Below are 11,592 nucleotides of genomic sequence, written 5' to 3' on the forward strand. Positions count from 1 at the left end.
TAATGTATCAACCACATAAATTTGTTTATTGCACCAAGGCTTTTTGAATTTGTCAGGAACCTCTATTTAACAAACACAAAATAAAACAAACAAAAGAATTTCGCAAAATTTTAAAATTCTCTGGTTAAAATGATGACATTTGTGTTGTTAGGGTCGGTTTTATAGTGATAAGAACAATAATGAGAGTTAAAACTGAAATCATAAGTGCAAAACCAACCTTTTCGTAAGGCAGTCTAACAACGTAACCAAGAGATGAGAAACAAATGGGATGAAAAGAAAATGTTTAGTGTATTTTACAGCTGATTTAAGACTCTGGTCAAAACCGACACTAACACAAGAGATGGAGCAGAAAGCTGACACAAGACGAAGGTTAAATAAATTACGTGTGAATCATAAAAAAAAGTGAATTATTTTTTGATGCAAAGCTAGCATCAGTTGTGTCCACGGCTGTCTGTGTATGCGACTGCTGGGACTGCACAAGTAGTCCAAAGGTCCAGGAACTGGATCTTTAGCAGATCCAGTTCTGGAGACTGGGGCTGCCACCGTCTGTTGTGTTGATGAAACCATCCTGCATGTGGACATTAGAAGGCATGACAGGATGAACATACTTTCACTATACTGCTGAGACATAATTCCCTGATTGTGTGAGTAAACAGATGTACAGGTGTTCTTAGTGGTTGTGTGTCATCCTGGATCAAACAGACTATTGCTGCTGTCCAAAGACACTCAGTGTGTGATCTATCTCATCTGTAAGTGTACAATGTTAACTTTCATCATCAACAAAAAACTGTATTTGAAATGTTTGCAGACGACAAGTTTAGGCTACAACTGAGTACTAAAATATGACAGATATTACAAAGTAGTTTCATCCCCAACAAAACACAGCATGCTTTTCCAAATCAACTTACAGAAACTCTGAGAGCAGCAGTGAACTTTTGAATCCAGGACATCTGTTTTGTTACGTGCTGGAACATTTTTACACTGTTGTTTTATTTTAACTACAATAAAACACATTGATGCCTCCTCCTCTGCTGAGTATACAGACTGTCCTTTCTTATTCTCCAAGAATATTGAAGAAACTGAAACCGAAGAAGAAATAACAGTGTTGTGTGAAAAGATTCAGCACTTATGTGTAAATGTTTGTAATTCGTCATCAATGTGCTACAAGGTTTCAGGCTGTTTGAACAGGTCTTTTTACCTTTATCTTTATAATTGTGCGTAGTTGCCAAGAGGATCCAGGTAAAAACACGTGGCAGCAGTCACCCACATCTTATTGGGAGTAGCAACGCTTCCAAAAATGGCCTGGGGGAGGAAACACTTGTAAAACTGGAACTTTATGTGGCTATTTAGTAAGTTTAACATTCTTCATTAAGTGCAGCCTGCAGTGATGCTCATTAGACCAGGCTGAAGACAACAGGCAGCTCCACATGCTGCTGACAAGAGGCTTAAAAGTAGAAACACAGGACAGAGCTGAAGCTGACCTGTGGCCTGCTCTGACCTCAGGGAAAACACACCACAAACTCAGTTCTGGATGAGCCTAAAAATGTGACCTTTGACCCTTAATCCCACAGAGTCTGACTTCATTTAACTTCACTCAGTCATTTCTAACCGTTAGGCTAATGCAGCTAAATGCTTTGCACGTTTCTATCAGGGTGAAGCAACTGCCTTTTAATTCCCATCTGTGAGTCAAATCTAATGTGCACAATTTCCCTTTTTATGGACACTCACAATTATCTCTGTGCAGGCGAGCTGGAACCACAGGAGTCATACTGCAATCAATATCAATATGTTATTAATATTGTTCTTTTAATTGATCCCAGTTAACTAATGTCACATAACTTCATCATATCTTTTATTAAAGCCATGTCTGGCCACACCCTTCAAACTCCAAACCTTCTTTCAATACAGATGTCTCTCAGATCAGTCTGACATCACCACTCTCTGTTCCAACATCAATAAACAATGTTGAAATGACCTGTCTGAGATAAGGCTTACATCTACATCACCATGGCCTGAGCACAGCAACACAGCGAGAATGAAATTTCCTTTCTATGCAAAGTAATACAGGGCCATGATTGTCAATACTGATATTATTTAAAGTGTTTTTCTCTTTTCTCTTAGTATTAAATTATTGAAATGATTGAATTCACCAGCATGTGTGAATTGTGAGCAAATATAATTGACAGACTTGTCTACGTGAGGCAACAATTACAAATGATCACAAACACAATGTAATTCAAAGCCTGACAGTATACTACTGCAGGTGGCTCACTTGGGGTTTTTTTTTTTTTGAGTGTCTTCTTTTTATTTTGAGCTTTTTGCCTTTAATGGATAGTGTAGTTGAGACAGACAGGAAATGGGGAGGCAGAGAGAGGGGGAATGACATGCAGCAAAGGGCCGCCCAAGTCGGGATTCGATACGGGGCCGGCTGCTGCAAGGACTATAGCCTCTGTATATGGCTATAGTCCTCTACCAACTGAGCTAAGCGACGCCCCAGAGTGTTCTCTTTTTAATACAAATTAAGATTAAGGCCTTCCCAGAACAAAGACATGTTTTCTAGACACATGAGCAGCAATTTGCCTCAATCCTTTCTGAAACAAGGGAAACTGAGGCACTGAGGTGATCAGATCACACTGGAAATGAAATCAGTCTTTAGGGGGAAGGGAGAAATTTTACATAAAAAAAACAAAAAGTAAGCAAGGAAATGGCCGTGCAGTTTGAACAACTGTTGGAGGAATACTAGTGTTTGTGCTGCAGCAGCAGCCTGAACACTGATGCTGCTGCTGCTGCTGCTGCTGCCTGGTTCTGTCTCTGGCTGCGACATGAAGACAGAAGACACAGTCTTCACTGCGTCTTTCTTTCTCCCTGCATTAAGGTTGAAGTCCATGTGGCAGATGAAGTTACAGTCACACACTGATATATACTGTACTGTAGTGTATGTACTAGACCAGAGGAAACACACTCACTATTCAGCCTGTTCCAGTCTCTAACAAAGACGCTTCACAGTTCAATACGACCGGCCCTCAGAGCTCTGGACATCAGTGTGTCTGTGGCAGCTGACCCAGGAACAGGTCAAAAGCCTTTTTAATAGCTGTGCTCTTCAGCGCGACTGCACACAAGGTGATGCAGGGAGTAGGGTGTGTGTCAGTGATGCAGGAAAAATTTTTTTCTGATACCTAATCTTACCAAAATGTTTTTTTTTTTTGTATTATTCCATCACAATTTATATGAAAGGCACTTGTTATTTAGTGACTAGTTACTGTACTGTATGATACATTTTCATCTGGTAACACTTTACAATAAGGGTCCCTGTAACTGTTTACAGATATATTAACAGTCATTATGTATTACTTAGGATTAGGAAACACATTAATTATTATAGCCTATTAGTAAGCAGTTAATCAATGTTTACTACTCAAAGTTAGTTAATAAATTATTAAGTAATAATATAAGTTGAATAATGTAATTAGTTATCATTATGTATGCATTACTCAGCATTAATTAACACATTAGTTTATATATTAATGCTATATAATGTACTATAACGTTAATTAAGGGACCCTTATTGTAAAGTGTTACCTGTCATTTTTGTGCGTCTTGAAATTTTTATGTCACCATATTTAACAAGATTTTTTCTACCTTATTAAACAGTTAGCTTGGTCGTAAGCAGCAGTTAAAGTGTAGACACAGCAACAGCAGACTGTTAACAGGTAATAGCTTTAAGTTGATACAATAATACAAAATATTGATCATTATGCTTGACGAGTACTTTTACATTTGATCCTTCAAAATGAGTCAGCTACTAGAATGCATAGTTTTCAGACCCTTAGTGGACCCACTTTTACTCTAAAGGTCTGAACGTGTGTTTGACTACACCTGTTTAAAAAGTAATCACCGTAAATCTAAGTGACCAACAAAAATGTCAAAGAATTAATCAAAGTCAACATAAGAGTTTAGCAGATGGATTTAGTCGTATCAGTCATATTCTATCCTGCAGCTGCATCTAGAAACACAGACCATGACCCTGAAGAGACCCAGAACAAAGACCACGTCTAAATTAAATCACAATTAAATGGTGCAAGAATGATTTAAAAAGACCAACACTTTCCAAAGCACATATAGTATGTTAGTATTTTACTGAAGAAATCTGAACCCTTCTGTTGTTGGCAAAAAGATTTATGTGTCTTTAGCGAAAGGAAAATGAAAACAAAACATAATACAAAGGTTTACAGTTCAATTGGTGAGATTTTTATTCTCATAAAGAAATCAGTGTAGTATATATATATATATATACATACATATATATATATACTATAAATATAAAAGGTTCTCTTCATAGCAAATGCAAAGGAAATTACTTCAAAGCTGTGACTATTGTCGAGCCGTCAACACAATAAAAGGATTATTATGAACAGGAAGCACCGTGTGGAAGAGCGTCTGACAAGAACACAAGTCCTTCCTTATGTGTGTGTGTGTGTGTGTGTGTGTGTGTGTGTGTGTGTGTGAGCTGAGCTGCACTGACAGCAGCCGCTCTGCATCTCAACACAAGCTTTCCTTTTTCCTGCAGAGGAACACATGCACGCTGCTCTCCAGTCCCACAGTCTCCTCTCCACCTCAGGTTAACAACATCAACATGAAGAAAATAATCCAATGTTGTTACAGAAAGTTGTGACGTATGCATGACCATTCACCATGCCATGTGAAGCAGACTGTCCTGATTCTGATGATGTTCATCAAATAACAGTTTTTCACACTTGTGCCATGAGGATGTTAAAATTAGATGACCTGTATAACATTTTCAATTTGAATTTAAAAAAACAAACAAATTGTATGTATCACCAGATAAAGACAAAAGTCTGATGATTCATTATTATTCAAACTGGTCTAGTTTGACCTGAAGATCAAATGTTCCTTGTGCTCCACAGATTACTTGTGTTAGCTGGCGTCTCCCTGAAATGATTAGTTCTTAACTTTATTGAATATAAAAATCTAAATTCTTAAATGTTCAAAACCTGTAGTTAAGACCTAAATGCAGCACAAGACAGATCTGACTCTGCTCTGATGTGAGGTGGTACAGCGGTCAGTCAGAGTTCTGGGTTTGATTCCTGGGCCTTAATTGGCCAGAGTTGTCAAAATGTTTCTAAATGATATACCTGGACTGGACTGGTGACGCTGGCCAGATGTAACTCACCAATTATTTAGCAGATTTGTTTTTCTATAAAATATCTTAAATTTGACAAAAATCCATTGTCCACGGTATTGCAGTGTAAGTTGTTTATTTTAGAAAAAGCAGTGATCAAATATCCAAGCAGCTCTCAGATCCTACCATCTGACAGGCTGGATATGTTTTCAACTTCTGCTCGAGAAATAGCTAAAATTAGGCCTCAGTTCAGATTCAAATAACAAATCAGTGATTCATCATCGATAGATCATCTCAGATTCACTCGTTTGATCAGTTCTACATGTGCTCACACTGCAGCTTCGCTTTGCTGAATTTAACGCTTGTAATTAATTCTGATTCTCTTGTCACTCTTATATCAGAAAATCAATGTCGAGTGAATCACATTGTAGAGATGAATGATTTCACAGAGTACTGTAGTGAAGCTAGTGTAACATGGTTTTAGATTTCTCCACTCTGTATTGTAATCCCTCAGTCTGGCCCGTTCACTCCACACAAACAGAGCAGCCGATGTGGCCGTGGATCACACCGGTGTGTTTACATGTTTTAGAATCACTTCCATTACGGCCGATTTAAACACTAAAATATTTGATAATTGAAGGTGTTTTATTTCCCATGGTTCCTCTGGAATGATCTGCTTTAATTTTAGCTATAGTTGTGTTGATGCTGCATCAGTGTGATGCATCCCTTGCATCTGCAGTAGGATGTAACAATAACACAGTTGAAACAAAATAAAGAAAATCAGACTTGGACAATGAGTTTCTAGGAAACAATAACAATCCTCAGGAATCAAACATGCAAAAACACCAGCACGGTCCTTTAAACCTGCATGAGAATACGTGTGCTTTATTTGGAAAGGAATGTAATAACCGTCGGGGCCCAAAGCTGCAGGCCACGCCATCTGTCACAATGACTCACATTCACAACCTGTGCACCGTCTCTTGTCCCAGACTGCTGACATTTCCCCTCCAGATCTGGGTGAGTGTTGCTCCACTGTAGCACAGACACAAGCTGCAGCTGGTTAATGAAGGATAAGAGGCAGCCACGAGGAAGCACTTGGGTTTCACGGGACTCTGCTTAGAATAGACCCACTGCTCACAGGCAGTTCACTGATCAAAGACACACACACACTGCATGTGAAATGCTCCCACTGGTGTCCACACAGTGAGTCAGGTCATGAGACCTCAGGCTCACTGAAGGTCAGCTGGCTCTTTGTGATGCTTCAGTATCCATTATGTCCAAAAGTGTGAAAAAAGAGTTGTGTTCTTTTTTTTTTAAGAAAAAAAAAAGGAGGAAAGAATTTTTGTTTTTTAAATCTTTAAATACAAATATATACTTACAAAAATCTCACAAATGTGTATGTACATAAAAAACAGTGTCCTCTGTAGGTCAAAGACAAATGAAATGAAAATAAAAAAAGAGCTTTATCATTCAGTTAGTCACAAGCAGTCTGAGCTGGGGGTCACACCGTGGTCTCCCCCTGTTTACTGTTGGCCAGTCTCGTGTAAAACCGCCTCCAGGAGTTGAGTGTCTTCCCGGACCAGATCCAGAACCCAGAGGTGATGCCCACAATGAGCGTCATGAGATACTTTATCATGAAGACCGTGAAGTCGGGGCTCATGTTGGGGTGGTTCTGGACGGGACACGGCACCGCGTAGGTTTTACAGGTGTGACTGATCCACGTCCTCTCCCACTGCTCCCTGAAGGCCTGCTCGTAGAAGAAGCAGGCGATGACGATGGTGGCCGGCACCGTGTACAGCACGCTGAAGATCCCGATGCGCACCATCAGCTTCTCCAGCTTCTCCGTCTTGGTGCCGTCGTGCTTCATGATGGTCCTGATCCGGAACAGGGACACGAAGCCGGCCAGGAGGAAGGAGGTCCCGATGAACAGGTAGACGAAGAGCGGCGCCAGCACGAACCCGCGCAGCGCGTCCACGCTGTTGATGCCCACGAAGCACACCCCGCTCAGCACGTCTCCGTCCACCTGCCCCACGGCCAGGATGGTGATGGTCTTGATGGCCGGCACGGCCCACGCAGCCAGGTGGAAGTACTGAGAGTTGGCCTCGATGGCCTCGTGACCCCACTTCATCCCCGCGGCCAGGAACCAGGTGAGCGCCAGGATGACCCACCAGATGGAGCTGGCCATGCTGAAGAAGTAGAGCATCATGAAGAGGATGGTGCAGCCCTCCTTCTTGGTGCCCTGCACCACGGTCCTGATGTCGTTCTCGAACCGGTCGTTGCACACCACCTTGTCCTCCAATAGGAAGCCGGCGATGTAGGCGACGGACACCATGGTGTAGCAGCCGGACAGGAAGACGATGGGCCGCTCCGGGTAGCTGAAGCGCTTCATGTCCACCAGGTAGGTGAGCACGGTGAACAGGGTGGAGGCGCAGCACAGCACCGACCAGATCCCGATCCAGATCCGGGCGAATTTCAGCTCCTCCTCGCTGAAGTACATCATCCCGTGGGATCTCTTGGGCTCGCACGGAGCGCCGCAGTTCTCCTGGCCGAGGAAGCGGTAGTTCAGGTAGGGGGGCACCCGGAGCGAGGCCGGGCACCTGAACTGACCGGTGACCGGGTCCGGGGGGGCGCGCTCGGTGGGGTACGGCCCGGGGCTCTCGGGCTCGCTGCGGTCCGACATGTTCTGGCCCACGCACAGCTCCCCCGCGCCGTGCACCGGGAACGACTCGCAGGCCAGCGTGTCGGGCCACTGGAAGCCGAACTTGTTCATGAGCGCCTCGCAGCCCTGCCGCGCGCGCTCGCACAGAGAGCGGCACGGGGGCAGCGCCTGCTCCAGCACCGTGCACACGGGCGCGTACATGGAGCAGAGGAAGAACTTTAAATCCGGGGAGCACTGGACTTTGACCAGCGGGTAGAACTGGTGCACCTCCAGCCCCGCGTCCTCCTGGTTGGTGTGACCCAGCAGGTTCGGCATGATGGTCTCGTTGTAGGCGATGTCCGTGCACAGCGGGATGGAGATGGGCTGGCAGAAGCCGTGCTCCGGTATAGACATCCCCCGCTCTCCGCCGTACTGGCCGCGCACTCGGAAAATCCCCCCGTTAACGAGCAGAAGAAAAGCGAGCGCAGTCAACACGGAGCGGATCGGCCCTCCGTCAACCATGGTGACCACAGATCCGCCGCCGCACTTTCTGTTTGTTGCTCAACTAACTTGCTTCGCCTCGGCAGCAGCAGCAGCAGCAGCAGCAGCAGCAGCAGCAACACTTCCCTGAACGCTCTTTGTTGGCGTCTTTACAAGGTAAAAAAAAGCAGCTTCTTCCACAGGAATCTCACCGGTCCCGTCCTCCCGCTGCTCACCGAGCCCAGCTCATCTGACAGCGTGACCAAAAAAAAAAAAAAAAAGGAAGAAAGAAAGAAAAAAAAATCCACGGCTTTTAATCACAAACTGCGATTCTCCGGCGGAAAACCACAAAAACAAACCATATTCCTCCAGGAAAGGAGTTCCTCCGTCTGGCCGACACAGCGTCAATCTGCCGTTCAAACCTGTTCTGCGCTCCCTCACTCTCATCCACAGCCACGTCAAGCGCGCTGCGACTCACCGCAGCTTCCGGTTAGGACTTTCTAAATAAAAGTTCATAATATATTCTTTTTTCTTTTTTCAAAATCAACATTTGAAAGCATGTCATTTATACTGTATTACACGTGGCGTTTTCTTAAATGTATGAAAGTGATAGTCTCTTTTATAGACGTACTCTAAAGAAATTGTAGCCTATCCTACTTATTTTTTTATAGGCTATAGAGCTGATATTTTAAGCTGCCTTCTTGGTCAGGTGTAAGAGATGATTGATCTCAGACGTATGGCCTATAGCATAGCCTAGAGTAAATCCAGAATTTTGCAATTTATAGAAGTTGCAAAAATCTGGATTCCATTTCAAATACACACCTATGTGTGTATTGTACAAATGGAATCCAGAACTTTGTAGGCCACAAATGGATTTTAAAAAATGAAATAAAATAAAACCAGGTTTGCCGAAATAAAACAAAAACCAACCTTTCACATTATAGGTCATATACTATTTTATCTTCTGTTTTTGAACTGAACACAGTGTCACTAGTGATATGACCCTGGACATTTCTTTTTTCTTTTTTCTTTTTTTTTTAAAGCAGGTTGTATCTGTAATGTAAAATTTTCCAAACTGAAAAAAATAAGAAGAAGGATTTACACTGAGAAGCTGCTCTTTTATTTGCACCAATGTAGCACACACAGGCTACAGTATTAGCCTTTAAACACAGTTTGGAATACTATAACTGCAGCAACAACTTCCTGTTTTCATCGTATTCACTTTAACTAGCTTAACTAGCTTCTCCACCCTCCCCTCTCTGGCCTGTCTCTCTGTAGAACCTAACAGATGGGGGTTAGGGAGGGTCTCTATTTTTCCTAATGCTAGTCTGAATTGCAGAGGTTCATTTCAGTTCACTTCTGCTACTGGCACAAATCCTCAATACTTTAAATTCATTGTTTATTTCCCATTTACTTTTATAAATGACACACTCTTATCATTTATTTTGTAATAGTTGCAATGAAGTTGATATAAACCTCCAATAAGTTCAGATAGAAATATATATTTCAATAAAGTAGAGTGCTGAATACAGTACAATCATCTGTCATCACTTTTAAATGCTGGCAGCTTTTTCTCTCAGTCCTACTAAGGTGCTAGTTTTGCGCTGTCAGGCTAACAACAGATGCTTTCTTGTGTTTATCAAATGATTCATTAATTATAATAATAACAATTAATTATTAATTTCTGAAAAAAAACCTCTGCATTTGATAACAAGATATTAAGAATATCACACAGATATAATAAAATAAAAATATATAAAGCAATTTTAATATTAACAGATTAATGATGATCATAATTAGTTTTGGCTTCAAGAAAGAACAAGAAATTATTGGCAACATCTGGAGCTGATGAATAATTAAGACTTATTAAAATACAGTAGTTCAGCTTCTTTTAAACAGTGGATGTTCCTGCTGCTCTTACATACAATGTTTTTTTTCTTCATATCCTTAACATCTTAATGCATTTTTGGAGATTTATCTTCATTTCAAAATGCCACTAGATTGACATAATCTGTTTACTTTTTTTTTTTTTTTTTTTGCATGTCAAGCATGTCTGCAAGGGTGAGTGTTTATGTGATGACAGACTGTAGAAAATGTTTCCCTATGGGACAATAAAGACTATCTATTACCAACATGCATCTCAGGTAACAGTTCATGTCTTCCCCAAAACTCTTTTCACCAACAAAACACTTTATACATGTCTCAATCATCCACAACACTGGCAACAAGTCTCAGTCATGAAGCAAACAATGTCACACTGACAGCATTACATAAAATATATTTTTCAAAATTGCTTAAAAAAAAAAAAAAACTTCACACACAAAGACAAAGCAAGGCAAGGGAATTTTATTTGTATAGCCCGTTTTTACAAACACTTTTGTCTCAAACGTCTTTACATGGCATCACAACAACATCCTCTGCCCTTAGACCCTCACATCCACTGAGGAAAAACTCCATAGAAAACCTTTTTACTGTAACAGGGAAAAATCAGAGAAACCTCAGGGTGAGCAACAGAGGAGGGATCCCTCACCCAGGACGGACAGACGTGCAATAGATGTTGTGACAGACAAGAAAACAGTTTATAGTTTAGGGCAAATGGCAAAACCTCATCCAAGATCTGCACAACTGTGAGCACATTCACTTTTGGCAAAACAGTTAACCTAGGAACACATTTCTCCACATTAGACACATCATTCAAAACTGAAAGACTGGGTGTGTTAACTTGCTAAACGCTCCCACTGAAACACCACACTCCATTGTCAATCACCTGCACTCAGACTGCACATGTGAAGACACATGTAACCAATCAGATCACTCTGAAATCAGAGCTTGAACACCATAGGAGTCAGGTTTGGCCCTTGGTGCGCACAACAATGGAGGACAATTTAGGAGGGAGAGTTACTGTACAGGAAGATGTGTTTGAGAAGAGAAGGAGGAGGAAAATGGGATATGTGTGTAACCTGTTCAAAAAAAGAGAAATCTGTGAGAGTGTAACCTGTTCAAAAAAAAAAAAAGAGAAATCTGTGAGAGTGTAACCTGTTAAAAAAAAAAAAAAGAAAAGAAAGAAATATGTCTGTGTAATCTGTTAAAGAAAAAAGAGAGAGAATAACCTACCTGTTGTCTCATAAGTAACCTGTGGAGAAAAAAATGGTTAAAAACATTTAGAAATATTTTTATTTCATAGAGTATTATTTTTATTTAATCCTGAATCACAGTCTTTATTTCGTTCTGTATTTTATTTATTTGGGTTATCCCAGAGGTCAGAGGTCAGTAGTGGTTCTGTGAGGAAGCAAGTGGTTTCATTCGCTCAGAGTGGAGCAGCTGAATTGCGATT

At 41.4% G+C, this 11,592-nt stretch overlaps 1 protein-coding gene across 1 annotated transcript; it reads right to left on the reverse strand.

Annotated features, from left to right (window-relative positions):
* Window positions 1–5,993: 5,993 nt before the first annotated feature.
* On the reverse strand, window positions 5,994–8,716 carry fzd1 (frizzled class receptor 1). The gene has a single exon (XM_085803390.1). It carries the CDS (start codon window positions 8,298–8,300, stop codon window positions 6,642–6,644), a length of 1,659 nt encoding a protein of 552 aa, XP_085659516.1. The 5' UTR covers window positions 8,301–8,716; the 3' UTR covers window positions 5,994–6,641.
* Window positions 8,717–11,592: the final 2,876 nt, after the last annotated feature.

Source organism: Trachurus japonicus, chromosome 16 (genome assembly GCF_045865225.1).
Source record: "Trachurus japonicus isolate A0001 chromosome 16, Traja_1.0".
Lineage (NCBI taxonomy): Eukaryota > Metazoa > Chordata > Actinopteri > Carangiformes > Carangidae > Trachurus > Trachurus japonicus.